This window comes from Eurytemora carolleeae, unplaced genomic scaffold, assembly GCF_000591075.1.
Source record: "Eurytemora carolleeae unplaced genomic scaffold, Eaff_2.0 scaffold731, whole genome shotgun sequence".
Classification (NCBI taxonomy): Eukaryota; Metazoa; Arthropoda; class Copepoda; order Calanoida; family Temoridae; genus Eurytemora; species Eurytemora carolleeae.
The window spans coordinates 62,469-86,702 of record NW_019396921.1 but is presented as its reverse complement, the minus strand read 5'-3'; the positions used below and the strand labels follow the sequence as shown (position 1 = coordinate 86,702).

General features: G+C 33.8%; 2 protein-coding genes and 1 long non-coding RNA gene across 5 annotated transcripts in view; 1 reads left to right on the top strand and 2 right to left on the bottom strand.

The window, feature by feature from the left end:
- Positions 1-132: 132 nt before the first annotated feature.
- LOC111710144 (probable ATP-dependent RNA helicase ddx49) lies at positions 133-17,461 on the bottom strand. Its single transcript, XM_023484190.1, is given in 28 exon segments — positions 133-211; positions 961-1,072; positions 1,679-1,745; positions 2,535-2,678; positions 3,405-3,438; positions 3,854-3,923; positions 4,152-4,314; positions 5,011-5,162; positions 5,794-5,916; positions 6,484-6,573; positions 7,661-7,729; positions 7,876-7,977; positions 9,697-9,792; positions 10,616-10,695; positions 11,375-11,451; positions 11,453-11,593; positions 11,995-12,092; positions 12,596-12,693; positions 13,848-13,966; positions 14,174-14,244; positions 14,346-14,460; positions 14,902-14,970; positions 15,052-15,212; positions 15,835-15,943; positions 16,097-16,180; positions 16,262-16,402; positions 16,757-16,864; positions 17,242-17,461. Coding segments are annotated over 28 exon segments (2,889 nt in total). The 5' UTR covers positions 17,374-17,461; the 3' UTR covers positions 133-147.
- Positions 17,462-17,557: 96 nt separating this feature from the next.
- Positions 17,558-24,234, bottom strand: part of LOC111710143 (NAD-dependent protein deacetylase sirtuin-3, mitochondrial) — a 7,138-nt gene continuing 461 nt past the window's right edge. For both annotated transcript variants that reach the window (XM_023484188.1, XM_023484189.1), the window contains exons 2-8: positions 23,608-23,697; positions 21,264-21,404; positions 20,844-20,938; positions 19,142-19,274; positions 18,184-18,318; positions 17,800-17,875; positions 17,558-17,714 (exon numbers count right to left, since the gene is read on the bottom strand). In XM_023484188.1, coding sequence (XP_023339956.1) covers positions 17,588-17,714; positions 17,800-17,875; positions 18,184-18,318; positions 19,142-19,274; positions 20,844-20,938; positions 21,264-21,404; positions 23,608-23,697 — 797 coding nt within the window. In that variant the 3' untranslated portion in view covers positions 17,558-17,587. The remainder of the gene's footprint in view (positions 17,715-17,799; positions 17,876-18,183; positions 18,319-19,141; positions 19,275-20,843; positions 20,939-21,263; positions 21,405-23,607; positions 23,698-24,234) is intronic.
- Positions 22,151-23,600, top strand: LOC111710145 (uncharacterized). 2 transcript variants are annotated; one of them, XR_002767008.1, is made up of 4 exons: positions 22,151-23,082; positions 23,166-23,239; positions 23,307-23,357; positions 23,456-23,600. It is a non-coding gene; the product is annotated as an uncharacterized LOC111710145 (long non-coding RNA). The 2 variants fall into 2 exon arrangements; XR_002767007.1 differs by having other exon boundaries at positions 23,307-23,600.

Genomic DNA, 24,234 nt, shown 5'->3' with positions numbered 1-24,234 from the left:
TTTAGTTTCAGTAGATATCCTAGAATATGATCTTTAGTTTCAGTAGATATCCTAGAATATGATATTTAGTATCAGTAGATATCCTAGAATATGATATTTAGTTTCAGTAGATATCCTAGAATATGATCTTTAGTTTCAGCAGATATCCTAGAATATGATATTTAGTTTCAGTAGATATCCTAGAATATGATATTTAGTTTCAGTAGATATCCTAGAATATGATATTCAGTTTCAGTAGATATCCTAGAATATGATATTCAGTTTCCGTAGATATCCTAGAATATGATCTGTAGTTTCAGTAGATATCCTAGAATATGATTTTCAGTTTCAGTAGATATCCTAGAATATGATATTCAGTTTCCGTAGATATCCTAGAATATGATATTCATTTTCCGTAGATATCCTAGAATATGATCTTTAGTTTCCGAAGATATCCTAGAATATGATATTCAGTTTCAGTAGATATCCTAGAATATGATATTCAGTTTTCGTAGATATCCTAGAATATGATCTTTAGTTATCGTAGATATCCTAGAATATGATCTTTAGTCTCTGTAGATATCCTAGAATATGATCTTTAGTCCCTAAGAAGATATCATAAAAAATTATCTTTAGTCCCTTAGGATATAACCTTGTATACCAGGTAATTCCACTATTAGTGACAGGGGGAAATAATATAGCCCTGTATAGTGTATACCTGGTAACTCCACTATTAGTGACAGGGGGAAAGTATATAACCCTGTATACCTGGTAACCCCACTATTAGTGATAGGGGGAAAGAAAATAACCAACATGTATACCTGGTAACTCCACTATTAGTGACAGGGGGAAATAATATAGCCCTGTATAGTGTATACCTGGTAACTCCACTATTAGTGACAGGGGGAAAGTATATAACCCTGTATACCTGGTAACCCCACTATTAGTGATAGGGGGAAAGAAAATAACCAACATGTATACCTGGTAACTCCACTATTAGTGACAGGGGGAAATGATATAACCCTGTCCTCTGCATCAACAAGACAAGGATAAAGTGGATACCGGTCTAGCATTGGCAGATACTGATGAACACCTAAATTTATGTTTTTATGTTTAAGAACAAAAAAGAGATAAGAGTCCGCATAAAAAAAGCCGACTCAAATTCGGCTGAATTCTCAACTAAAGGATTTTAATAACAAAAATTTTGTGCATTTTCCAAGACTTGCCGTCTGTTTGACCAACGTAGAAGAATTTATGTACAGTTGACTTTTTTAACGATAATTAATAAAATTATTTTTTCTAAAAATGGGTTGTCATTACCATAACATCATAACATATAAGAGACAACCCGACTTGAAGCGTTTTGATTTTTGATTAGCAAGAAACGTGTATTGCGGACAAATAATCGGTTTTATGACACTTCGCATTAGACTTCATTATTATTATTATTATTATTATTATTATTATTATTATCTAATGACATTAATTAGCATTAGTTTTGAGCTTTTTTGGCTTAAGCATCGATTCATATAAACATCAGATTCATCAAGTAAAAACGTGAAGGAAATTTTAGCTAAAAGTTTGGATTATTCTGGATCTCAGGGACATCATTGAGGTGTTGGAAGAACTTAAATGGGATATTATGAGTATTTGAAACAATCCCTTGAAAGAAATTAAGAATATTTCCCGCGTAATTTACCGGATATATTGCTTCGTTTCTTCTCCTTCCGGAAAGCATCTGCTTCCGCCTTCAGTTTGTCAACCAACTAAATTCAAGGATTATTTAAAAAAACAAATGCTTCCGCCTTCAGTTTGTCAACCAACTAAATTCAAGGATTATTTAAAAAAACAAACGTTCCTTAGTTTTATTTCTGGTTACCACTTCATCTTTATTATATTCTAGCTTGAAAACCCAGCGTTGTCCAGGTTACTCATTGTTACTACCGTCGTTTACTCGCACTTAGTCGTAAATTATAAAAGTGGAAATATTCAACTTTGAATCTCAAAATCTAAGAATATATACATGGTTCTCCCGAGTTCCCTAGTAAAAATTTGAGGCAAATCGGTCAAAGGGTTCATGAGTGATGGCCGGACAGACAATAAAAAATACCGCTGAACCAATCGGGCCCAAATTTTTTGAGACAAGGTTTATAGCGCAATGGAAAATGTTGCCAGGACAAAAGCGCAGACATAAATCATTTTTGAAAATGTACCAATTTAAATTGAAAAATCCGCAATTTTTTTTTTTGGGAGAATTGATGACAATATTGCGACACTAAAATGTTCTAAAAACAAACCGAATTTGTTGTTGCTATAGGTGTTAAGAGCTACGTTATCATTAAAAACATGTTTTAGCGAGACTGTTAACGATTCACAATGATACTTATATTCATATCTAAACAAAACTTCATCATTGTCACTAATGCACAAATCCGAAAGTCGCAATTTTATATAGATACCACAATTAATATTTTCCAATATTTAGATAGAGGAAGGTGGGTACTATTATGAATCGAATATGCATTTCTTAAAGAAATGTATCTTCCTGGTCATACCTTAGATGCCCTGATAGGTTTTCCCCCGGAGAGAGGTTCAACCTTGAAGGAAGTAGGCTCCAGAGCTGTATACTTTAGAGGACCTTTCACTGCTGATAGATCATGGGTTGCTATTGTTGCCAGGGTTCGATTCCCACAAACATCCTGCAAATATTTCATTGAAATCAGGCTCTCAGGGTGTCATACCCATACTCCCCTATCCAACTAAATTAGGTTTATACAAGGTAATCAGGCAAGAAAAGTTAATTGCTGTTGCGTATTCTCTGAATACATATTGAAACCAGTCCTCTATGGGCAGTGTTTGTAAACCAGAATATATCCGTGCTAATCTAGTATCCGAGGAGGATAAAAGCATTTAATTTAGAAAATTTTGATAATTCACATAATAGTTTCCTATGACCAAATTATTTCATTGATTTATTATGTGTAAGGTGGATCCTATGTCAGGCTGTGACATCAGTCTTGTGTTTACTTTACAGCTCAGAGACAGTACACTGCAGTACCAAAAATGCGTACACCACCTCTGAGATAACTATCTTTACATTATAATCCTTTGGGTTTATAGAACACATTAAATTATTACACATATCACATATCACACCTTCACACTAAAGGCCATCAAAATGTAAAAATCCAATTAACAAAACCCATTAACATGATCAAAATTGTACAACTACAAATGTTCATAGGAATAAAAATATTAAAGTTATAAAAAAGAAATGTGTCCATAGGCAGCATCACAGATAAACTTATTTGAATCGATTAAGAGTTTAAAGCTCCAGTAAATCTTGCCTTGAATAGATTTTAAGATCGGTAAAATAAAGATTTCGATATTTTTATGAAGTATTTAATTTATACTATATTTGTTACCTTGTGAAGCTTAGTTTGTAGGTTTAAGAACTTTCTAAAGATAGAGTTAAATCGTACGCATGAAAAAATACATTAAAACAATAATTTCAATATGAACATCGTTCCATAGATTGGCGAAATTCACTTTTTGCTGAGTTTAGTGTGAAATAGAACGGTTAAAACTTAAATGGTTAGATCGCTAGATATGTTATGCAGATTGTAATGTGATTAAATTCATAAAGACATCAGTAACATTTTTTTTCTATCCACCAAATTAACAATTGTCAGCTTTTAAGAGATAAATTAAATTTGTTGATTAATTAACTAATTAATTAATTCATTAATTAAATAATTAATGATATAACAAGTATATTTAATGAATTATTTCACTAATTTACTAACTAATTGACAAATTAAATATGTAATTGATAATTTAATTAATTGAATGATTGGTTGACTTAATTATATCCCTAAGGTTATCTCCTGTAAGGTTAATATTCTTCACAAAGCAGATTACAATGAAAGGTCTCACGTCACGAACTGAACAATCATTAAACTTTCTACTTTAAGTGAGGGTTTTCAACAACTTTAAAATAGGTATAAGTTCTACCAACATCCAGCAGGATTGTGAACGAATAAGCCGCACAGAACCGCAAACTCGATTCTGATACTCCAGTTTTGAGTTTTAAGGAGTTTGTACTATAAAAAGATATGTTTATAGAAAAAACACCCTAACATTAAAAAATGTGTCTTAATGATTGGTCGTTCCTGGTATTTGTGTGCTAACTTCTGGATTGGACTCCGCTACGTTCAGGACGGTCATCTTCTCACAGAGTTCTTCAACCTCCACCTTCTCTCCTCCCCCTCCTCCACCACCTCCACCTCCACCTCCTCCTCCTTTACTCTTCTTACCCTTCTTTCCTTTGCCCTCCTACATGTCAACATTAAATGTCGCTGATTTTAATGATCAAAAACTGCTAGCTTAGGCCTAATAGAAATAAACCCGGCCAACCTTGATTGTGTTTAGAGGTGATGATTTAGACTAAGTCTGGGATCAACTTAATATGAAAATAAAAATCCTTAGAATAAAATCTTTTATTTTTGGTTTAAACTAACATTAAATTCTAGGAAAAATTAGACCCATCATAACCATCCAAGGCTGAGGACTTTTTGTCTCAATGACAACATAGTCTGGAGTCCTGTTTTCTTGAATTATTTAACTCGTAGCCTATGAACCGTATCCCAAAATAAAAACAACAAATTTGTTCCGAAAGCGGCTTGTAAATATCTACATGAGCTACTGCGCAAAATGATAAGAAAATGATCTAGAATTCATCCCTTTCCAACATTAAATCCACACGTTCAAAAAATTGTAATTCAAATCATTCTATTTATCACAATATAGCCAAAACTTCTGACCAATGGAATATTTGGTAATTATGCAGAATTTCAGTAGAAATAAATTATTAGAAGCAGTATCCAAGTCTTTCAACAAAACTTTAGAGCCCACTGAATATTACAAAACACAAAAAAAAACATCGTGAAACAGATTTTTCAAAGTCTCATTTAATTTACAATTGAGAGAAAAACTACTTTTAATTTAAATAATCCATGTAATTTCTTTTACCTTGGCTCCAGCCTCCTCTCCACCCTTGTCCCCATTCTGCCGAATATATTCAAGAACAGACTTGGTCGTCTTCTGAGCAGCCATCTTCTTCAACCTGTTGTCTGCCAGGGGGTTGTTCAGGAGGCACAGCTCCTTCAACTTCGCCAGCTCACCTACAGTGTCATAAGGTGTTTACGCCAGAGAATTTGATGGATCAGGGATAAATAAATACTTTTCAAAGGGCTCACTCGACCAATTTTGCCTACAAAACATCCAGAGCGCAGCGAGGCATGTTTGGTAGGCAAAATTGGTCGGGGGAGCCCGTTGTTAAATAACATTTTTAATTTCCCGAAAAAAAAGTTGTACACTATTTTAGATGAGAATTTTAGAACAGGTGGTTAGTTTACATGACTGTCCAAAGGTACGTTTAGTAACTTAACCAGTAACCACCCTGTTTTGGGGAATCATAAGTCTGTAGAAAGCGGTAAATTTTATTAACGGATTTTTGAAAACAAAAAATTAAACAACTTAAAAATAATTCTCTCTTTTAAAAGAGACTCAATTTACCCACTATTTTAATAAACATTTCATAGGATTATAAATCGCTAAATGGGGATTTTAAAAGAATTTTGGAAATAAAAACATATGTGGGTAAGAAGTATGAGCTAGGGTAAAACTTGTAGTATAAGATTAATTTGTATCCCCCCCCAAAAAAAATCTTCCGATTATCATTCCCTTTCCACTAGTGAAAAAAGTTAATTATGAAACTTAATAGCAATGTGGAAAAAAAGAAAAATACTCTACCAAGCTGCTGTGGAACTGCTTTGAGCTTATTATCTCCCAGGTCAAGTTTCTTCATTGCCGGCCATGTTGTTAGGATTGCGCCGGTCAAACCGGAGATCTCATTCCGGCTTAGGTTTAGCTCCGCTTTACAAATCAGTATATTCAATACACAGTAGAAACATGCAAGATACCAGAAACAAAAGAAAACCCTGAACATTTATCTCAACTAGGAAAATAAGAATAACTCATTCTAGCCAGGCAGAATGGTTGATCAAAAGAGAAGTTTTACCGATAAGAGACCAGGTACCAACTTTAATGAATAACAAGACATGGCTGAACTGATTCGCGCAGATGAGGTTCTTTTACATCTCTTAAGCTTGAAATCGCAAACTAGAAAACTGGTTGAACTCGTCGAGAGCGTTTTCAGCTACTTCGCGAAATTCATTAAACGTTGACACAGTTCTCCTTTGCATGCAGCAGATCCCAATCGGGAATTAATGCTAAATTCTAAGCCTGTGTACATTCTTAGCAAAGAGTATCTTAGACTGTAAGCTCAGTCCACATAACCCCCCCCCCCCCTCCCCTCTGTATAACCATTGCTTGCAAATAAGCACCAAACACCACCTTAAATTTCGCTGTACCTCGTGTAATTCAGGCTGTAAGTGATTAGTTGTTTGATTAAAATTGATCAAATAACTGATTATAAAGTTCCTAGGTGTTCTAGCGAAGTGTTCTCCAACTGGGATATATCGGTCAACTCGTTTACACTGAGGTCAATACTTGACAGCTTTGTGCACTTCTCTGCTCAACAACATTCATTTACAATTTTCTTTTTATCAAGGTGGCTTCTATATTTCCAATGTTTGTTGGTTTGTGCACTTTTTTTAATGCATTGGACACTGACCTACGGGTTATCCGACATAAATACCGAATTCAAATCATAAGTTGCAGGGATGGCCTATGACTCCAGTAGTGGATTGGAGTTTCAAGAAAATATTAAATAGTTTTTATTCCCTGTGTTAAATCGACTTCCAATTATATCTTAGTCTAATTCCGATCCAACTCCACTTACCCTGAATTAACCTAACCTATTTAAGATCTAATATAGGTCAGTAATTCCTCTAGGTCTGATAACCGGATACCCTTTGCTGGATCAGATAAATGTTAGAACGGCTAAATCGATTGATTCCAAACCTTTTGTGGTATCTCAGAGAAGAAGTGAGAAATTTAATGATTTTTATAAATGTTAAAACTTCACAATACATCTGCTAACTTTTAGTTTCATATTGTAACTACAAATAAAAAAATGGTTACACTAAAATCTATATAATAAAACAACACATTCGTATATATATGTTCTCTCTGGCCGGCCAAACGGTTGAGCCGAATGGGCTGAATTTTTTTGTGGACACCCTTGGGGGCATGGGTGTTTTCAAGGCTAAAAAAATTCGAATTTAAAAAAAGAATTTTCTTCAACATTAGAAAAATCTTAAAATCTTAAATTATTAATCACTTAAATATACTTAATTTTTTTTAATGTTTTTTAAAAATATAAATATTAAATTTGTTTTATTACCAAATTATCAATGAGAAAAATGGATAATTTTTAGGTTCCTAAACTCAAATATTACAAATTTTACCGCAAACGCTCATAATAGCGGAATCCGGATTGCTCCGATCTAAAGTTAGTCATCAAAATTTCGGCAGTCTAGACTTGTGGCAACGCCTTTGCTTTTGGTTCTTTCTACCTCACAAACTTATTATACTTTTTTGTAGTCGTATGAATGTACATTTTAAGAATGCGTTTTAATGAGTAATTGGCAAAATACTGATCGATTTTTGCATAAGAACCCCATCTTGGTTTGCAGTAAATAATTGCAATGAATCCCTAGTCCGATATCCGGAAACTTCTGGAGTTTGTTCAGAGATAAGTTCAGGGTTGACAGCTGTTCCAAACCTAAACAATTAACAAACAGTCATTTAATCTAGGAAACATTTGTATAAAACTGGTGTAGGATTCCATGTAAAAAAGCAAAATGAAGGGTAAATTCATCTGTAAACTAAAGAATATCGGTTTAATGTTTCAGTATCAAATATACTCACCGGATATATTTGGTAGACTTGTTAGCTCGTTCTTTGAAACATCTAGAAGTTTTAACTTTACCAACTTTCCCAGATTTTCGGGCAAATTTTTCAGCGTATTTCCTGAACAAAAAACATCATTATCTTTGATCTTCAATGTTTAAATTCATATCAGTTTAGCCAGGCCTGTATCTAATGGGGGGGGGGGGGTACACGCTTTCTGAGACAGAAAAGAAGAAAATGAAAAATGAAAATAATTGGAAGCGAAAAGTGAAAGAAAGGAGAAAATTCGCATAAAATCTAATTTTTGTTACCAATATTATATGTGATAGTTTATTTTTTCTTCAAAATATTGAGTGCTTTCTGAGATAATTAATTGGAAATTTTTATTTAAATCCTGTTTTATTAAATAAGTTTGTATGTATTTAGAGATGCTTGTCCTTTTATCTTCTTTTCTTAGATTAATGATTCTAATGAACCAACGTACAGCAAAAAGTAACATGGAGACAAACTTAAATTATATACAAAATATGGCCGGGTTTAGAAGAACCTGTTTGTACTCATCATCAAGCTTGCAGGGGAGTTTTTTTTTCGAGTTTTAATTTTGAGAAAAATGAATATTTTCATGCTTGAGCTTTATTCGATCTTAAAATGCATTTACATTCTTTTCTTTCCCTGTCTTAAATATAAGTATTGGCTATTCGTGATTAAACGTTTTTTCAGTAGTACATTTATTAGTTTAACTTAAATTTCTACATCTTATTCCTCAATTTAAAGTTAAAGTTAAAAATCAAGTTTTTTAGTCTTCATTAATTAATTTTGATCCTATAAGAGTTTTTCAGGTCAAACAAATTTCGCCTATGTCGCGCCACTTATATAACTTTAAATGCTATTTAAAACTTGTCTGCCCCCCTTTCAAATTCCTAGCTACGGGCCTGGGTTTAGCTAACACAAAAAACATAAGAGTTTTTCAGTTCAAACAAATTTCGCCTATGCCGCGCCACTTATATAACTTTAAATGCTATTTAAAACTTGTCTGCCCCCCTTTCAAATTCCTAGCTACGGGCCTGGGTTTAGCTAACACAAAAAACAATGTAAAAATAGTTCCCATTAGAGGGCAAAATTAATTAACACCGAGGAGAAAAAGCTTTACTAGGTAGAAAAGTTGATCTTTTTCTCTATTTTGGTCGAGAGTGCAATCCCTCCATAGTTGTATATCTCTTATTATTGTTTATTGCATCATTTTTTTTGCACTAGCAATAAGGAACTCTTGTGTCCCCAAATAGTTACACTTATTGGGACACACTATAAATAAGGAAGCTGGACGGATTTAAAGGACTCACATTAAGAACCCACATTAAAGATGCATATTTATAATGCCCATTTAAGACGCATATACGCATATAAGAGACCCATGTTAAAAAAGGAACATTAGGGACACATCTTTGACAAAGCAATGTTGATAAGGGACTATTAGGGAAACACAAACGTGTGACATACATACAAATATTACAAACATTTTATACATACATAAATACATAAATTACACAGAAATATAATAGTAGCTGAAGGGTCCGGCGTTGCCCGTGGAAAAAAAATTGAAGGAAAAAAAATCGAATTTATTTTTAGCCTATACCACTGGGCTACCCATGAGTGTACACAACAAATTTCAGACCATTCGGTCCAGCCGTTCGGCCGGCTATAGGGAACATATATACAAATGTCTTGTTTTAATACATAAGATATATATATTACAGCTATTACATTTATTACATACGTACAATCATATTTTACATACACACAAGATACCCTTACGTAGTCTTGTAAAATAAGATTTTTTACCTTTAAGAACAAGATTGAGAAGGCTTGTAAGATTTCCAATTTCAGGAGGCAACACTGCCAGACCAGCATCAGAAATATCAAGGAAGTTTAGGTTCACTTCAGGTTAAAAACAACACAACTTCATTTTTAACTTAGATTTTTTATAAAAAACAATTAGAATCATTCAATGTTAACAACAAAACAGTTCAGTGTTTTTATTTAATTTTTTTTAAACATCCCGAAAAATGCACAGAATTTCTTCTGGAAACTTCGGGCTTGGGTATTCCAACCATTGTGTATTGAAGATTTCATCATAGATTGTCCTATAGATCCGCACCGCAACAGGTAAAAGTTACCAAAACCCATTGCTCTCCTTTCCCTGGTCAATACGATTAAAGCTAAAACCAAAAAACAAACAAAAAACTCTTATTCAACGAATTCAACCAAGCGGAGGTGTGTACCGCATTCTGTTAGTGCTTCAAGCATGCCTTTTATTTATCCCCAAGTATCCATGCTTTCCTGGCATAGACACTGAATCCTTAAAATTCAGGCCAGGACTGAACTACTAGATCCCATATAGACCAGGGCAAGTGGAGGAGCTCAACCCTATGTTTATTGTATTTCAACCTACAGGTCGTTGTACTTTGACTGTAGGTTGATTGTTAATAATAATAATAATAACCGCAAATCCAAGGAGAGTGTAAAAAAATTAAGAATAAAGAACATACATGTGTCATTAATTTCCCTTATTGCTATACTTTTTTTTTGAGGGGGGGGGGGGTTGGACTTAATAATTGTCAACTGATTAATACTTGATGTTGAATCATATAACTAAAATTTAGTATCTTTCTATTTATTACACAGGAAAAAATTAGAATATTTTAAAAATATATTAATACCCCAAATACCCTGGCAGAACTTCGTGAAGTTTGTTAATTTCCTAGTTTAAATATATTGAGATCCAGTCCCGTCTTCTCAATTCTAATCTGGGTTGGTTTTCCAGTCAAAACCAATTCACGCCTCATCAGTGATCACGTCGCATTCAATAATTTTTATCAGAAGAAATTTTCCGTTTGTTTGTTGACTATGTACCAAATTCAGGGAGCATTTCTTTTTTGGAATTTCTTCTTTTATAATTTTTATAATTGTTTTTACTAAAGTGTATAAAATTACTTTAACAGTGTGGCAGTTTTCCCTTTAAATAATTTATCCCAAATGTAAAAATACTTAGATATTCTCAATTCCCCCCCCCCCCCCCCCCCCCCGGGGACATAAGGCCATGAAAATCCCTGATCATCCCTTTCAAGCAGGAAACAATCAGCCCACAACGTTTAGTTTTTGACATGTTCAAAATTGAGAATAAATTACATTAATAAAACGCATCATAAGTTCTTTTTTCTAGATCGCTAGAAGCAACAATTTATTTTTTTGATAGTTTGTGAAATTCTTGTCTAGAGAAAAAATTGGGGGGGTTAATATTTAATATTCAATTTTCCGTCCCGTCCTTCCGTAATTCGTAATCAGTGATAATATTATTCTAGGTTAGGTTAAGTTAAGATATATAGAAAAGTCACGGGAAGCTCTTTTTTAAGAAGGGATGGGATGGTCCACAGCCCATTCAATAAGATGTCACTAATTATTCCCGAATTCGGGGGAAAAAATTCTATACTAAACATTAATTTTTTGAATGGACATTTCCCTATTCTCCTTCTCCGCAACTTCTACCTCATCCCACATTTTGTAAATCTGGAAAAAATATATATTTTCTACTTTTCTATCTTCTGTTCTTCTTCTTCTGTGGCTTCCCTTGCTGCTTCTTCTTCCCCCCGAGTCTGTTGACAATACCCATACTTTCTTCTGCGTCATCAATATCCGTCTTCTTACGCTTCTTTCCAGACTTACGCTTCTCCTCCATCTCCTGTACAAATGCGTGCGTTACAGGTTGCTCATAGGAATATTTTTTTACGGATTTCTCACTTGTCATCCTAGAAATGAAATATACGCAAGAACACAAAATAATTTAAATCGGAAAGAATTGGGCGCAGTTTTAAGGATGATTATCTGTACTCTTCAAAAAACGTAGTTTGAGGAAAAATGGTCTTAACTGTAGAAAAGATCAGTTAAAAATTAGTAAAATAAATGTTTACTCTGCCAAAATACCGGAAAGGAATACCCTAAGGGCCAGGTAGACAGGGAAAGGAAAAATTTGACAACAGAAAAGCCGGCCCCTTTTTTTTGGTACTTTTCCCCAAAAATGTCATTGATTCCCCCTTAAAATAAAAATTTTCTATATCAAAGACAAAAACCATCTTTCCTTACCTTAAGTTCAATCTTCGCCATCCTATTGGCCTCCATAACCCTCTCAGAGAGAAGGAGAACCTCGGCCTCCTCCGTAGGATACAGAGGCAACTTCTTTCCTAATTTTATAAAATTATCATTATTATTGTCATCAAAGACAATCCATCATTTTGAAAAAAGAAGGTCGATGCTTGAGGTCAACTTGAATACATGTGGGACCCATAGATTCACGCCTTCATTAGTTTAGCGATCCCAGGGAAATTCTTTCACAAGGTCAACATTTGTGTTACAAGTTTTACATAAATAAGGGACAAATTTCCTAGTTTCCCTATTTTTCTAAATTTGTCCGCCAAAATGTCTGCTTAAAGGGCAAGCTCTCTACCTGAAAGTCAAGAAACTTATTATAGCTTCTCCCAGAAATTATCGATACACCTTTTGTTAATTAATAATTTTCAAATAAAATAAGATTTTTAATTGCTCTGCGTCTGGGGAACTGTGAATAGCGAGCTGTAGCTTTGTTGCGTTTATTTACTCAGAATTCAAAAACAAAAAACATAGCTTTCGTGTTAACGTTGTATTGAGGAGAGGTTTTGCTAAGACAGGTTTTGAAGTATAAACTGACCTAGTAAGTTCTCGATTCTCTGGTACAGTTCTACATCGTATTGAGAGACGAATGTAACTGCCCGACCAGCCCGGCCAGCTCGTGCAGTTCTTCCCACCCTATACGAAAATTGAAAAGTTAAGATAAAGGCAAAAATTTACTTTTCTTACATGCTGTTTACTCAATAATGATAATAATGATTAAATCATCTTTCTGAAGCACCTAAAATGTTTCTGAACAAAAAGTTTACGGTACAAAATGTTTCCGTTCTAAATGTTCATTGCGCGAAGATTCTATATTTTTTGGATAAATTGGAAAGTTTCTGAAAATCATGATTTTTTTTGTTTCTGTTGAATTTCAAATATTTAGTTCTTCTGCTCTTTATAAGTCATTTTCAAACATATATTTAGGATCTAATCCTTGCTATGTGTCGGAATATCGAAGATTATGACATTAAATCCAAGTGAGAGCTATCTACAAGTTTACCTGTAGATATAATCCTTGCTATGTGTCGGAATATCGAAGATTATGACAATATATCCACGTGAGAGATATCTACAAGTTTACCTGTGGGTATAATCCTTGCTATGTGTCGGAATGTCGTAGTTTATGACAATATATCCACGTGAGAGATATCTAAAGGTTTACGTATGGATATAATCCTTGCTATGTTTCGGAATATCGAAGTTAATGACAATATATCCACATGAGAGATATCTACAAGTTTACCTGTGGATATAATCCTTGCTATGTGTCGGAATGTCGTAGTTTATGACAATATATCCACGTGAGAGATATCTACAAGTTTACCTGTGGATATAAACCTTGCTATGTGTCGGAATATCGAAGTTTATGACAATATATCCACGTGATAGATATCTACAGGTTTACATATGGATATAATCCTTACTATGTGTGGGAATATCGTAGGTTTACCTGTGGATATACTCTTTGCTACGTGTCGGATTATCGAAGTTTGTGACAATATCCACGTAAGGGATATCTAACTATACTCTGTGGATACATACATGGTTAGTTATGGATATAATCGTTGCTATGTGTCGAAATATCGAAGTTTATGACAATATCAACGTGAGGGATATCAAAATGTTTACATGTGGATATAATCCTTGCTATGTGTCGGAATATCATAGTTTATTACAATATCCACGTGACGGATATCTAAATTTTCACCTGTGGATATAATCCTGGCTAAGTTTCGGACTTACGAAGTTTGTAACAATATCTACATGAGGGATATCTGAACGTTTACCTGTGGATATAATCCTTGCTATGTGTCGGAATATCGAAGTTAATGACAATATCCACGTGAGGGATATCCAACCCTCGGCTGGCTACATCAGTTGCTATCAGGATGGAACGAGACTTTGCCTTAACAAAAATAAATATTTAAAATGTTTAAAAACCAGTGAATACTAAACAGCAAAGTAGTTAAAATATAAAAACCAGAAGGTCCCAAGGGGTATCAAAAAACGAGAAAAAGCTTTCAAAAACCAGGCAAAAAACCAAAATCAAGACTATTAATAAAAAGTTAACTAAAAAGACAAAAAATCTACATTTTGTTTAAATAAAACTGACCTTAAATTTGTTTAAGCTGGCTAGACGTTTATTCTGGGACATTTGGCCGTTCAGAGGAATAGCGGTGAAACCTAAAATTACGAACTAATTACAAAAATTAAAGATAAGAATAATAACAGTAACAATTAAAAACAAAATAAGCACTGTACCGTACTGTACTGTATAACTTTACCTAGACATCTGAGTATAAGTGCAAGTTTAATGGTTCCGCTGCAGGTGGAGGAGAAAATCATGAAAGAGTTCCCGGCCAGCTCATTCAGTATATTGACCAAATACATCTCCTTGTGCTAAAATCAATCAATCAATCAATCAATCATTCATTCAATCAACACCCAACCAACCAGTCACTCATACAATAACAACAACCCAACCACACAAACGGATAACAACAACAAACCACCCAATAACACATCCGCTCAAATAAACAAACCAAACAAGAAACAACATCCAAACAAACACCATACCAATCAAAACAACAAACTATCCAATCAAAATCAGAACCATTCAACCAACCAACCCACGAACAAACTATCCAACCAACAAACTAATTTTACAACTAACAAACCAAACAACAAACTAACCAAACAAATCAACCATCTCTTAAAACATTAAACCATTCATTCGTCCGACACAGCTAAAGACTAATTATGAATTCATGAGTTAAGCAATATTATTATTATTACCAATCAACCTACAGTCAAATTATTTATAAATATTGATCGATTTACCTTTAACGGAATGAAAAGATAATATTGTTGTAATTTCTCGACAGTTTGAAATTTGTTCGAGACCTCAACCTGTAAAAGCAAAAGATTTTTTCTTCATTTTGTATAATTTAAATTAATTAGAACTGAAAAAATATGAAATCTCCTCTCTACCTTGACAGGATCCTTTAGAGATGCTCTCTGCAGCTTAGCAACCTTCTTCGTCATCGTAGCGGAGAACAACATCGTCCGTCGCTCCGCCGGAATACAACGAAGAATTTTCGTCAACTCGACCTCGAAATCCAGATTTAGAATACGATCCGCCTCATCCATAACTAGAAAATACGTCAATAAATAAATATATGTCAATAAATATGCCCATTGTCCACTTACCTGAATCCTGGATATCAACCGTGTCTACTAACATAGGTACTTGCAAATTACGATATCTACCTATCTAGGTCTAAATTACCCAAGATATCTACCTACCTAAGTACTTGTCACCCAGGATATCTACCTACCTTGGTCCTAATTGCCTAAGATATTTACCTACCTTTGTCCTAATTACCCAAGATATCTACCTACCTTGGTCCTAATTACCCAAGATATCTACCTACCTTAGTCCTCATTACCCAAAATATCTACCTAACTAGGTATTAGTTACCCAGGATATCTCCCTTCCTAGGTACTATTTACCCATTATATTAACCTACCTAGGTACTCGTTACCCAAGATATCTACCTACCTTGGTCTTAATTACCCAAGATATCTACCTACCTAGGTACTAATTACCCAAAATATCTACCTACCTAGGTACTAGTTGGTACAAGTTACCCAGGATATTAACCTACTTAGGTACTAGTTACCCAAGATATTTACCTACCTAGGTACTAGTTGGTACTAGTAACCCAGGATATCTACCTACATAGGCACTAGTTACCCAAGATATCTACCTACCTAGGTACTTGAGGGACTTAAGACTGAACCCCTTTGTATTCTCCAGGTGATCCACGAGTCTACCAGGAGTAGCCACCACAATATGAGGTTTTTTCGCCAGCATAATCGACTGAAAACAAACGACATTTGTTTAAAAAACAGAATATTCTATGTCGTCTTTTACTTGAAAAAAAATCGTTCTTAAAGGGACTTTTTACCATAAGTGTTAAATATAGATTTCTTATGATTAACTAAGCAACATAAAACTGCCCTAAATATTTACCTGGGACACCATATCTATCCCTCCGACAACAACAGCACACTGAACCTTGATACTTGCCCCTAGTGCCTCAAACTGCTCAGATATCTAAAGCAACATTTTCAAATTGAAGAGAGAAAAAAACTATTGAATTAACTAATCAATTAATTAAAAGATATATAACTGAACCTGAAAAGCCAGTTCTCTTGTGGGGGTTAGGATTAGTGCAAACAGTTTCTGCGGATTTTCTAGAAGAGCATGAAGGATTGGAAGCGCAAAAGCGCCAGTTTTACCAGAGCCGGTTTCAGCCAGTCCTATAACATCCCGACCCTACGATTATACAACGTAGGTCAGATTTGAATATAAAGTACACAACTTTCTTAACTCTATTCCTGCTTCAAACATGGGGGTCAAATTGACACCCCCCCCCCCAGCATATCCTGGTTTTCAAGTACCCCAATAGATATAGGGTTAAAGTATTGAACATTTACTTTACGTAAACATCCCAGTTCTTTTTAGAAAAAAGATTCTGACAGTTCATTTTCACGGATATGATTTTAAAAGTTATAAGATTTGGATTTAAAACAGCAAATGGAATTATTGCAGAAGGGTGCAATAGAGTTTTAATGAAAATATATCATATATATGTAAGCCCCTATTTGAATCTATATAAAGTGGGTTGACCTGCAAAGCTACTGGAATAGCTTCCTCCTGAATCCTGCTGGGTTTCTTCCAACCCACTGCAGTACATGCTTCAACTAGGACATCTATTAGACCAAGGTCTGTGAACGTCTAAAATAAAATAAAAATCCGGATTCTATTGATGAATTCAAAATCAATCGACATGATGGATGATGCACGAACAAAGAGAAGAAAATGGAAATCTAGAAAATCAGAGATGTCAAAATATTTGCAGCTGATATTGTCTAATTTATAGAAATTGATAAAATCAGAGACTGCATAGTAAATATATTGACTAAGTTAAACCATATCACTTCTTTTCGACTAGAACTTATTCTTTACTTGGTGGTTCTACTATTTGTCAAGTGCAACATATTAACGGGATAAAAATGAGCTTCCCATCTATTTAACACTTTCCACTGAGATAGACAGTAATAAAAATTACTATGAAGAAAAAGATGGTTTTTTTATTCAATTTTAAATTCAACCTTAGAGGTATTGTTCGCTGTGAGAGTTTGCATTTCCTCTCCCTCCTCATCCTGCTCCAGCTTCTCTAGCTTCTCCTCCGTCTCCTCCATCTCGTTCATCTCAGTCTCAGATTCATTCTCACTTGAACTCATTTTATCTAGTCAGGACATTTTTAATGTATTATTGTAGTTTTACAAGAATTTATATAATGTCTGTAAGTTATATAATAATAATAACAGTTCTAGAGAAATAAATCTAGGAAAGATAACAATGTGTGTGTTCAAAGCTTGATAATGACAATTTATAATAGAATTAAAAATCATATATTTTTAATAATTTTGATAGTTTATGCTTTATTTGAGTTGATCATGAACATGTCTTTATTGGTTTATTTAAGTTGTTCATATCTAGAATTTGTTGAGACCAGCCTAGCCGGTCACAGATTTTCTCGATACTGGCGTTGATATCTCCAAGCAGTACACTATCATTTGGTCTGAACAATAAAATATTTTCTTATTAGTGACAGAAAACAAATGGGATATGCTAGGTTTTTTCAATTTAAATCAAGAATTTTGTACCTGGTTCCAAAGGATCCGACCAGATCGTTATTAAGAAGTATTCTCGGAGTAGTGTGCCGCGTTACATCAGCAATTCCTAAATGTAGAAAATTGTTGATTCAACTTCTAAAAGCAACCAGTACAAAAATCCGCAAACACTTTTTCCGCCATTTTTTCAAATGTTTTTAAAAATGTCCTATGAAAATAAATAATAATTAGTTAGAATGAATTTACAATTAAAATTACTTGAAGGCAGACCAGTCTGATGTAATAAACAACACAGAATCCCAAGTCAACAATGTACAACGTACATTATGTGCAAATTTTCACGCTACACTAGAGGCAAAACTCGCGCTACACCGGAGGCAAAAGCTCAAAAAGGTTTAAATCTCATTTCCTCATTACCTGCAAAAGGATAAACCTCTAGTGATGTTCCTATACAAATAAGAAGATCAGCGAACATACAATCAAACTCGGCCTCGTCAAAGAATCTGCCAGGTAGAGGTTCTCCGAAGAAAATTATGTTGGGTTTTATCAATCCTGGTTCAAGGAAAAGGATTAAAATAGAATAAAAAAAGAAAAATCACAATGGTAATAATATTTATCCAAACATTAATATAGAAAAAGTAACGAAAATTGTATCTGTGATTGAAAATTGTACACGATTATGAGGGAAAATTATTTGAATAAAAATAAGAGCATTTTCAAGTTCGGTACAGGTCACATTATAAAACAGGAAAACAAGAACATTATGTATTGTATTTACGATATAAATTAAATTAAATTCATTAAAACGTTTTTACTCAAATACTTAATTCCCATAAATATTGATCGCAATTGTCATTATATCATAGAACTGTTCATTGAAAAAAATTAGTTGAAAAAAATATAGTTTTAGAATTCTTGTTTCGAATAAAACGTATTTGTATTGCCTTTAAAACAGCTTATCAATGCAATTAGAACAAATTCCATAAATGTCTTCTTGAGAGAAGTAGATTGTAGATTTCAAATAGATTATCAAGGACAATAGGTGGCAACAGAGAAATGAACCAATTATACACGACGTCACAAGTGTCAAATATAACAAGGAAAACGAAATTGTCTCACATTAGTTGACATGTTTTCCGAGATTATATAAAAAAGTGTAGAAACAGCAACTAAAGAACACATAAAATTGTACTTCTTTTACTGTAAGAAAAGCACTTTATTCTAAAATTATCACTATTATTGATAATTTTGTCGGACATAAAAACTGAATTGACACTTCTGACGTCAGAATACAACTGTACTGAGAGTGTACAAATTCCAAGTTGTCATCTACTGTACTAGAATCTATTTGGTAGGTTTAAGTTTGAACCCTTTCCTTGACATTTGTGACATGTTGGTGTAATATCTTCAAGTATTTGTGTTTTCAATGTTTGTATACTGTACGCTTCTTTACAGGATATACATGATGCAGAGTTAAAGGTTCCATGAGCTTCAACTAATTTATCCTCCTACAAAACAAAATAATGTATCTTTGTATATATAAACAAGCTGAAGTGTCCAGCGTTGCCAGTGAAATTTTTTTATAATCGAATTTTTAAAAAAAAATTTGATTTTTGAAAAATAATTTTTTGTTTTTTATTTAGCCTTTGTTACTTCCAGCTAAAAAATGTTACTCTATTTGGTCCGGCCGTTTGACAAGCTATAGCCATATATATAGAGGCAACATAAATAAATGACTGTCTTGTTTTATTTTATAGAAATACCATCTGAACCGCCCGGCGTTGCCCATAGAAAAAGAAATTTGAAAATTTTTTCGAAAAAAAAATAATTTTTGAACAAACATATTAAAGAGTTTACTTTTATAGAGAAAGAATAGTTTCCTGGTAAAGCTGGGTTCCCAGGCTAGATAATGAATTAATTATAGACTAATGGTGTATGAATGAAACATTAAGCCCCTTATACGTTTTTACTTCTTACAAATAAAAAGAACTTTCTCCAAATTAAGATATTTTTTCTGAACGGTGACAGGTTTGTAAGTAAATAATTTCATAAGAAAGAGGGGAAGAGGAGCGGGGGGGAAGTTAATTATAGTTAATACACCTCTAGTTTGTTAGTTATGGTGTGTTTCTATAAAATAAAAAGGATAAACCATAATTCCCTTAAAAGCAGGGTGAAGCTCAATCAAATAAAGTTGAATGAAAAGATTAATAGAAATTAAAAGTATTTAGAAGAACAATTACTCATTCTCATGAATTGCGGATATTGCAGATAAAAGCGATGCCGGATCCGTTTACTGTTTAGTGTTTCATAACTGTATGGTTTTATTAAAGGGACTGTAGGGTTTTATTAGAGACTGTAGGGTTCTATTAAAGGGACTGTAGGGTTTTATTAAAGGGACTGTAGGGTTTTATTAAAGACTGTAGGGTTCTATTAAAGGGACTGTAGGGTTTTAATAAAGGGACTGAACGGATTTATTAAAGGGACTGTAGGGTTTGATTATAGGGACCGAAGGGTTTTATTAAAGGGACTGTAGGGTTTTATTAAAGGGACTGAACGGATTTATTAAAGGGACTGTAGGGTTTGATTATAGAGACTGAAGGGATTTATTAATGGGACTGTAGGGTTTTATTAAAGCGACTATAAGGGTTTTATTAAAGGGACTGTAGAGTTTTATTATAGGGACTGAAGGGATTTATTAAAGGGACTGTAGGGTTTTATTAAAGCGACTATAAGGGTTTTATTAAAGGGACTGTAGGGTTTTATTATAGGGACTGAAGGGATTTATTAAAGGGACTGTAGGGTTTTATTAAAGCAACTATAAGGTTTTATTAAAGGGACTGTAGGGTTTTAGAACGATTCAAGATATTTGTAACAGCTTTACATAGTACACAGTACACACAGACACTCTCTTCACAGCTCTTTCAACTCGATGACCAGTCAAAGGTTTTAAGGATACCGTTGTAAATCAGACATTGCCCTCTTTGTATGGAGGGTCACTTGAAATTACGCTTACAGACCCTTTAGATCTGGTCTCTTGACATTTTAAACGTAGGAATACTAGCTATCCTTCAACCTACCTTTATACCTGCAATTCTCTCCAGCCCATCTATATTCTGGGTGAACAACTTGCTTAGTTTTCCTTTCTCCTCCAACAGCTTTATAAAGTAATGACCTAAATTGTTCAAATAAATGTTTCTTAACTTTGGTTTAAAAATTCAGAGGCTGATATTAAGGGGGATCACCCTACCCCTAGATCAATGGTTTTCAGGGGGGTTTCAAGCCCCAACGGATGCTCAGCCTCCTCTGGAAAGAGAACAAAATTAACCCCCCCCCCCTGTACAAATTCCTAGGTACGCCCCTGTTAAAATTCTTAAGTAAATTGGGCGACTTGTATTTATTTCCAAACAAAGCTGGGGTCAAAAGTTCAGTTTTCTATATTTTAAAAATATACGTTTTTTCAAATGGGTGAACATTCCCTTAAACCATAATATTTTAACCTGTGTTCGGAAGATAATTAACTCCAGGGAAGAATTGTTTAGCCCAGGAATTAAAGGGTTTAGGATTCTTTTTAAAGTATTCCAGTTCAAATACAGCTTCAGGGTAGGGTAGGTTATATTTTGACAGGTTATCATATACCCCTAAACAAATTAACATGATGAATATTTGGTTATTTGGTGAGTTAATCTCTAGACTCTAATTAGGAGTATATTGAGAATATCTGCGAGTCTATAGATTCATTGAGTAACTATTTATATCACTATTTTTACTCAAACAATGTCTTCAGCATATCGTTGGTAAATGTTTTTAAACCTAAAGTGTAAAATCTATACTATTCAGGGAAGACGACTTGGTTACACGGGAGAAGTTGAAGAAGGACGCAAGATAATACCTGGAGAACGCACAATCCCCCTATAAACAATTATTAATGTCCATTCTTTTAACATAAGGTTATTCGAATATATAATCCTATTTTAACCAAAAAACCTTACTGAGCTTTAACTATTGTTTTCTAAAAATTATTAAAAGCATAGAATTCTTTACAAAAAACCAGGGGTGTATATAATTCCATTTCCCCCCCCCCTGGGGGGGGAAAGAAATCAAAGGTCACAAAAGAGGGGAAGGGGAAGGGAAAGGGAAGGGGAAGGAAAGGGGAAGGGGAAGGAGAAGGAGAGGGGAAGGAGAAGGAAAGGAGAAGGGAAGGAGAAGGGAAGGAGAAGGAAAGGAGAAGGGAAGGAGAAGGAAAGGAGAAGGGAAGGAGAAGGGAAGGAGAAGGGAAGGAGAAAAGAAGAAGGGGAGAAGGGAAGAAGAAGGGAAGAAGAAGGGAAGGAGAAGGGCAATTCTATTGAGAAAGTTGAAAAGCAACTTAGCGAGGACATTTCAGTAAAGACATGCTAGAAACAAGTGCCAGAGTACATCTAGAGGAGCTGGTTGAAAATCTTATAGAAGACAAACTTCAGGAGAAGTTTGAAGTTAAGGATAGCCTTCTGCAGACATTCATTTCATTCCTGACATTTAAACAAAATTCTGATCATCAGTCCTTGGAAGTGTTATATCAACTGTTCCAAAAGAATTATAGGCAAAGTTTGTCAGCAGAGTCTAGATTCTTTGACCTGTTTGAACATGTTAATATCAGATAATATACTGAAGCCTACTGTGAAAGTGTGGGATCCCTCATGAATATACTAGTTAATAAGGAAGAAACCTCACATCAAGCTTTTTCTCAAGAGAGCTTATCATAGCTTTAAATGCTCCTCCTCTTCATATCTTAAAGAAAAAAAATCATCACTAAAATCAGGGATGAGTTTATGAAGAAGATGATCTTTGTAAGAAAGATGGACAACGCCAGACTTTCCAGACAGTGCTCCAAACTGAAGTTTGCAGATCTATCTCTTGGACAGCTACGGAAGAACCAAGAAAATCAGTCTCATGTCCCTGTAGACTTTTTTACTGTTTAATTAAGTAAGAATAAGTAAATTTTTTTAGATGATACTTTAATAAATCTAAGAAGAGTTTAATCTATGTATTTTGAGTTGTCGAGTTTGGGGAAGGAATTCAAAAAAAAAATTTAGAGGGGGGGGAAAGAATCAAAAATATGGAATTATATACACCCCTGCAAAAAACATATTCCAAGTATTGTTTGGAATTCCAAAACATATTTTAACTTCAAACCTATTTAATTTCCATGTTCGGAAATTTAAATAATAAACTTTTTATATTTAATATCTGAATGTTTCAGATATTATGCATTGCGCGTTTAAGTACTGTATCCAGGAAACTGTGGATAGGATGTTAACCTTCTGCAATGTTTGATCCTTGGTAAACAGAAGTACATTTTCAAACACATATAAAAAATTGTAAAGAAGTTTGCATTATAAAAAATTAACAATTTGTAAATCTAGATCTGAAGTTATAGCAACTACTGACGATCTACACCTCTAACTGTACGTTCTTGCAGTCTCTGTAGCACTTTTAGGTGAATAAACAATTTACCTAAATACACTATAAAATAAGCACAAATGAACAATGCACTTTTTTTAAAGACTGAAGGAACGTGTGACCGGCTAATCCAGCTCTCAGCTTTAAGTATTTAGGTATATACATATACTTTAAAATGCATTCATCTAAATACATTCTCACACCTTTCAAGTTTCAGTTGTTAGAAAAAAGACTTTAAAATCCTTTTTTCTAGAACCTGAATTGCAAGGAGATGAGATTTCCCTGCAGACCCTTCTAGCGTATTCGAACTATACTACGCTCAATGGATTATGTTTACCACAAATCCAATACAGGTATAACAAGGTGATCTGAAATCCTGTATTCCACTAGCAGTACTATTCATACCTGAACCAGGTGATCTGAAATCCTGTATTCCACTAGCGGTACTAATTCCTGCTCCAGACATCACTACTATACTCGAACTCTCATCAATCCCTTAATTTATATATATATGTATATATAAATAAAAATAGTCATTTTTAATATATAACTATTGCTTAGAATCTTCATGACAGAAACAACCCTTAAGAATTAATTGAAAAGGATCAACCCAGACCAAAGTATTTTCAAAAAAAAGTTAAACGAACACCTGTATTTTTCATTTAAGAAGACTTATAATCATCATAAACATCAGATTTTTAATCATTAGTAATTATTTAGTTCTAGTTTTAGATGGCTATTTTATTATTTCAAAATCCAATCATTATTTTAACATTATTTTATCTACAGGGAGCCACAACAATTTATCGTCCGAGCCCCATTACTAATTTCTGTGCCAATTTAGTTTAACGTTATTAAATCATAAATATTTTTAATATCTATTTCAAGGGAATGTCGACTTTAAATTTAAAATGTTTATATCTTTTTCTCTGCTCCATAAATCCGCAATTCACTTCAATAAAGAACCACAATTGAAAATGATCAATTTTCAAATAGAAATTTTAATTTTGACCGGAAAAAGAATATCGTTTT